The sequence below is a fragment of the Salvia hispanica genome, chromosome 1 (assembly GCF_023119035.1).
Source record: "Salvia hispanica cultivar TCC Black 2014 chromosome 1, UniMelb_Shisp_WGS_1.0, whole genome shotgun sequence".
Lineage (NCBI taxonomy): Eukaryota > Viridiplantae > Streptophyta > Magnoliopsida > Lamiales > Lamiaceae > Salvia > Salvia hispanica.
This window is the reverse complement of record NC_062965.1, coordinates 39900439-39907464: the sequence shown is the minus strand read 5'-3', so window position 1 is coordinate 39907464 and position 7026 is coordinate 39900439. Positions and strand designations below refer to the sequence as shown.

General features: G+C 36.5%; 1 protein-coding gene across 1 annotated transcript; it reads right to left on the bottom strand.

The window, feature by feature from the left end:
• Nucleotides 1–1536: 1536 nt before the first annotated feature.
• Nucleotides 1537–2823, bottom strand: LOC125196452 (protein FAR1-RELATED SEQUENCE 5-like). Its single transcript, XM_048094974.1, has one exon. It carries the CDS (start codon nt 2821–2823, stop codon nt 1537–1539), a length of 1287 nt encoding a protein of 428 aa, XP_047950931.1.
• Between the last annotated feature and the right edge of the window lie 4203 nt (nt 2824–7026).

Sequence of the window (7026 nt, the reverse complement as noted above, 5' to 3'; positions counted from 1 at the left end):
ATACATTTGTGTTTGTGGCTATTGTAGAATGTCTGTGAAGAACCTTCGAAGCCTCCACAAGGAGTGAAAACTGCAGCTTCAAAGGACACGCAAAAGGCTGATGCTGCATCGAATGTGAATGATCCTTCCAAAGAAAAGGAGGAACATGTATATAATGCATCTTGCCAAATTATACTATGCATTCTTAAGTTTAATAATTGTAATATTGTTTGTTGTAATTTCCAACAGGGACAAAAAACAATCTCCACCCGTGACAAGACAAAACATAAAGTAAGTGATGCGATCAAATCTCCTTATGCTGTGCGTGCAGTTACAATGTCAAACAAACTGACGGGGGATGAGAGGGAACTGTATTTTTGGATGATGAGTACTGAAATCAATGCCACGTACGTTTTCGTATAAAATTGTTTTTAATACCAAGTATTTATTCAATAATTGTACAGAATGATAACATCCTACATTTTGTAACAGGGAGCTGATTGTATTCAACATCAACAACTTCAAAATTACTCATGCTCAACTAATGTCAATGCTGCCATATGCAAGGATCCATGTTGCAGTCATAGATGGATGGAGTTGTTACTTAAATTTGAATGAGAATTTCAAGTCCCGTACATCACCCAACAGATTGTTTCTGTCTACTTTCACCTCCGTATGTCTCAAACACTTAATGCATATTAGACTTTTCATATGGTTGTCCTAATTCTTATTTTCTTTGGCTGCAGAGTGGTACAGTTGTGGACCCAAAGACTGATTGGAGCAATGATCAGACAAAGGAGGTCTTTCATGAAAGAATCATTGATGAGCTGAAGTATATCCAAAACTTCAAATGGGAAAATTACAGTCTGGTAATAAACTATCAATACATTGAACTACAATATGTTTCTTAGTGGAATGCAATTAAATATGCTCATTATTATGCACCAGGTTTTTTTCCCTATATATGCAAACGACCACTACTATGTGGTTTGTTTTGATTTCTTGAAAGCAACAATCTGCGTGATAGATAATGTTAGATCAGAAGAAGCTGATGTTGGGGTTAGATATGGCGACCAAGTCTATAGGCTGGTAAGCAAGCAATGTTATATATGTTATTCTGCAATATACAGTATATAAATATGCAAATATCATCAGCTTGACAATTCTTATTTAATAAATTGCAGATAGATTTCTTTGTCTACACTCTGGACAAGTATGGTTGTGCTAGCTACGGTCGCATGCTCCAAAAAGCAAATGTGAAGGTTCTAGAAATGAAATGGAGTGCTAAAGAAGACACTACAGATTGTGGCCTGTATGCAATGCGCCATATGGAGACTTATATGGGCATGAAGGTCACTGACTGGAAATGTGATCTGACAAACAAACAATCAAGGCCTCTGCAGCTTCAATAGTATAAAATTAATAGTAATGAAGGAATAGAAAGAAGAAAATAGTGTGTCTGCACTCGTTTCATTAGACTGCAATATATCTACCCTAATACTGCAATATCTTCTGTATAAGACTGCAACCTGATAATGTAAAAATGAACTAACAATTTTATTTTCCCTTTTGTCGACCACAGTTCCTAGAGTCATGGTGACCAAATTCGCCACATTTTTTACACTGACGCAATGGTTTGCTGTTCAACTTTATAGCCTTTTCCTTCGCGGACACCAAACGGCTTTTGGAATCACTTTTCGAACCTTTGGTGGACACAACTGATGGTGGTTGTACTCTAACCACAGCTGGCTTTTCAGCAAAATAGAAATCTTTAACTGGCTTATCCTTGTCTGCTAAAGATGGTTCATGGATTCTTGTCATAAGACTCTTCCCAAGCTCATCAATTCCAACTGAAAACAAATCAATGATGGCACTATCAGCATCAAATTTTTTCATGTAACTGAAAAATATGTCAGCAACTTTATTCTTTGACAGTTGGTTTGGATCTGATAAAAGTTCAGGATCTGTCAAACATCGAGCTGGTCCACGAATAACATCAGCTAAGGCAGTCTTCAACCACCTCACATGGAAGTACTTATCAGGTATAACCTTCAAAAACCTGTTCTTGAAAACCAAAAATATATGACTACAAAGAATTCCCTCTCTCCCAAACAATTTGCAAGAACAGGAATACGAATCCTCACTGGTCGTGTAGGTAACAACCCAAGATTTACTATACTTGTCCTTTATTGTGGAGATCTCTAACACATCATCTTTCAACAAACCATCAGTGCTACAATGGTGCAATGCGTCCACTATCTCACGTTGCACTCTCTTGAACATGTGATCAGTGTACTTTGTTGCAGCATGTTTTTCTAATACCAACTGACTGGAGAACGGTGGTATAATAGTTGAATCCATATAATCTAACTTCGAGCTAGAATTTCTCTGTGCAGCCAAGGCATGATCAAAATTCATGATGAACTCAACTAGATTGGAGCGAGGTCTGGTGAATGTTTTATAAAAGCTATTCTCAGACTCGGAAACAGACGTCGTCCTAATAAGAGACCCCATGGGAAAGTCTCTAAAATAGGCAGGGACCCACATCTCTCTATCGTCAAACATTGTTACAAACCACTCGACATGAAGAAGCTCATAACGCTCCATTATCCCCATCCATGAATCTTCAAACTCTTCCGGCTCTAGTACCTCAGACCACACACAAGCACTGATCTCTTTTTTCAACTCTTCATTTTCTAGACATCTCCTTGGAATTTTGTCGGTAAGTTTAAGCATAATGTGCCACATGCACCATCTATGCTTTGTATCCACCAAAACATCACGAATAGCTGCTCTCATACCTCTATCTTGGTCGGTAACAATCATCTTAGGAGCTTGACCCATGGATTCCAAAAAATGCTTGAAGAGCCAAGAATAAGATTTTGTGGTCTCATTGGATAAGAGTGCAGCTCCAAATGTGACTGGCTTTCCATGGTTGTGTTGGGGTTTGTATACTAAAAGATGCTTCGAGTATACATGCCTTTGTACAGTCAGCTTGTGCATGTATACGAGAAACGCCACATCCACTTGTTTACCTATTTATGAGAATAAATAATATAATATAAATGGTTTATTATTGAAATATGATAAACAAGTCTAAGGCTTTTTACTAAGAAGGTCAAATAGGGAAATTCGATGAATCTCCTCATGAGTTTTCCAGTAGGGGACTTGGCCAGATCTAGTAAGAAGAAAAACGTATTCACAACCTAGATAGGCTTTGGCTACCTATTGGAACGGTTGCGGTGTTTGTGATAATTCTCTCTTACCTAAGATGAGATTAGTAACACCGGTGTGGTAAAGCACTGAAAGGATCTAATCCGAAATGTATTCTTTATTGCTATCTACTGAAAGAATATATTTCAGAAAGTTTTAGTATTTTCTAGTCTATGATATTAATATCAATATTGTTTATTCAATCAAACGCCACATTGACTTATCAATATGTGAGAGTTTGTACGTAACTCAAGTTCATGATATCTTGGGTGGTAGTAATTGAATAACACGAAGGTATTGGAATTTTATTTCATAGAATTCGCGTGCCCAGTGTGGTATGATTAAATCCCTAAAAGGGTGATCTCCAATGAGGTGTTTGAAAGAGGAATTTATTATTCAGAAATCTGCGCAGTTGGAATTTATTCCATGAATAATAAATAAAGTTTCAAACTAGAAAAACTCTTTGGAGAATTAATTTAATTCTAGTCACATAGCAGACAAAAGAATTAAATTGATGGATCAAGATAATCTTAAACGCGGGAAATATTATAAAATAAAATGGACCCAAGTTATTTGTAATTTGGTGATTTAAGTGGGAGTGCAATATTATTCTTTTGTGGAATAAAATAATATTCCATTGATAATATATTAAATCATGGGTCATTTGATTTAATTTGTAATTTATCTAATGGGTGAGCCCAACACTTAAGTCATTCCATGGATCCCCTTACTAGCCCAATAAGGTCCACTATAAATAATGAATGAAAGGTAAACCCTAGCACACAATCCAAGACAACACAAAACCCTAACCCTAGTGCCTAGAAATCGGTGCCTCCTTCCTCTTCCTCTTGGTCTCGATTTTCGAGCCATAGTAGTGGGAGAATTAGGGTTTTGATTATTGTTCTTGATCTATCCTAATTCATAGGATTAGATCTAGACAATTTGGTGTTTGTATTGGGTTTCCCTAGATTCATTCAAAGTTATTTAATTGGTTTTCTAAGATCCGCCCACACGGATGGAGAATCAAGGACGAGGGAATAGTACGGAAGATTCGTGGTCGATAAACCAAGGATCTCCGGGTGGTGCAACTAGCAACGTCAATCCAATGATGGATTATGAGGTAACAATCGTAACTACATCAAATTGCATGATTATGTGTTTATTTGATGTTATATCTATAAATCTATGAATATTGCATGAAATTGGAGTCGAATGCATAATCAACTAAATAGATCCGGTCAAGGACCTGTTTGGTTTCCGTGTCTTCCGCTGCGATAGTCCCAACAACTGGTATCAGAGCCAATTTTTTAGGCTCTGATTATGTATTTGATTAATTGAATTTTTCGAAAATTATAGTGTGGAAACTTGGGATTTTCGAAAATAATGCAATATGTGTTGGATCTATGTTTTTCTTGATTTATTTTTGGATCTATGATATGATGTTCTAGATCGATGAAAGAATATTATGAATCTTGAATTTTATTCAAGTTTTTCACAAAAATATTCTAGATCTATGATGAACATCATTAGATCTATATATTCTAATTAATATATACTAGATTATATGTTTGTTGATTACATATATGTATGTGTTTAAGTGAATATATGTTTTTGAATCAAGAAATAAAGTGGTCCATGATTTAATACTTGGATCGATGAAAGAATATTATGAATCTTGGATTTTATTCAAGTTTTTCACAAGAATATTCTAGATCTAGCAAGTATTCATAGATCTATAGTTTTTATGTTCTTAATATGCAAGAATAATTTAAATTGCTAAATGCTAGATGTTTAAATATGCATATTTGATATGAACATAAAAGATTGTTACAAATTAAGAAACGATTAATTAAGATTTAAGATCGTGGTCAAGCGAAGCGACCACGATGAATCAAGTTAATTAAAATCGAAAAAAAAAAAAAAGGAAACTAGGGTTTCGAAAAACCCTAGCTTCACGCCGACCGGGAATCGCGACGGAGAAGGAGCTCGGGGCGGCGGCCGGCGATGGTCGTCGACCAGAGGGAGCTCCAGTCCAGTGGGAGAGGCGGCAGACGGCGAGCAGGCGGCGGAGCTGTCGGAGGCGCGTCGGATCGATCTCGATCCGACGGCGTGGGCCTCCGGCGGCTGCTGCAGCGGCTGTCTGACGACGACGGCGCTGGAGGCGACGAATCGGCGAGGCGGCGGCGCTGGAGGCGCGTCGGGTCTGCCCAGATCCGGCGACGTGGGCCTCCTTCGTCGCTGCAGCGGCTGATCGACGCTTGCGGTGGCCAAACTCGGCGTTTCCAGGCGACGGCGGCGGTGGCGTGCGGTGGTTCCAGTTGGCGGTCGACGCCGGAGCAGTTCCCGACGGGCCAGAGGCGGCGGCGGTGGCCAGACGCGGCAGCGGCGGCTGCTGCGAGGCAGTGGCGGCCCAAACCCTAATTAGGATTTGGGTTGCGTCGTCTCGTCATCTCGTTTTTTTTTTGTTTTTCGTGTTTTCGTTTCTTAACACGCAAGTAATTTATAATTGTGGTTTAAAATCCTAAACCTAGAATAATTAAAATATCTTGTGTCAATTAGAATGATTTTGTCATTAAATCAAGATTCTAATTTAAAAAGAGAATATTTACCTTCTTTAAAATTGAATAATTAGTCAAATAATTGATTAAATTTGTTAATTAGTTGATTTTGGTGGATTATTTCCATCTAGATAATATCATGATAATTAACATAAGGAAATTCAATATTTGTTTGATCTAATTTTTGGCTTTTCCTTAATTGGATGGAATTTTAAAGAATATTCTCTTAATATGCTTTCATGTTTTAATTTTAAGGTTTAATTGAAAAATTGTCTATATTTTAAATTTGGTGTGTTATGGAATTATTTCCTAGAAATATACCTAAGGAAAAGACATGAGTTTTTCAATTGTTTTAAACCTTGAAAATTTCGAAAATTACATAAGTAATAATTGGATGGATTTTAATTGGAATCCTATTCCTAGTTTGAATTTTGTCTTTAATATGATGTAGGTGAATTTTATTTCATCTAGATAACATCGGTTTAATTAAAGAAGTGAAAAATTCATTTGGCATTAACATGCTACTTAAATCCTAAATTATTAAAGTTTGAAATAGTTAATTGGATTTTAATTGGAATTCAATTCCTAGTTTAATTTGAATTTTATCTTTAATTTTGATGAAGGTGAATTTGTTTCATCTAGATAACATCAAATGTGATTTAAAGGTATGAAAATTCATAGAGCATTAATTTTGCTATTAAAATCCTTAATTATTTATTAAGTTGAATTTTGTCTTTAATTTTGATGAAGGTGAATTTTATTTCATCTAGAAAACATCATTTTGAATTAAAGATGTAATAAGATTCTTCTTGTCATGTGATTTTATATGAAAGCTATGAGAATTTTGTTGGGACTACCGCAGCGGAAGACACGGAAACCAAACAGGTCCTAGAACGGATCTATTTAGTTGATTATGCATTCGACTCCAATTTCATGCAATATTCATAGATCTATAGATATAACATCAAATAAACACATAATCATGCATATTTGATGTAGATTCGATTGTTACCTCATAATCCATCATTGGATTGACGTTGCTAGCTGCACCACCCGGAGATCCTTGGTTTATCGACCACGAATCTTCCGTACTATTCCCTCGTCCTTGATTCTCCATCCGTGTGGGCGGATCTTAGAAAATCAATTAAATAACTTTGAATGGATCTAGGGAAACCCAATACCAACACCAAATTGTCTAGATCTAATCCTATGAATTAGGATAGATCAAGAACAACAATCAAAACCCTAATTCTCCCACGTGCTAGGCACGAAAATC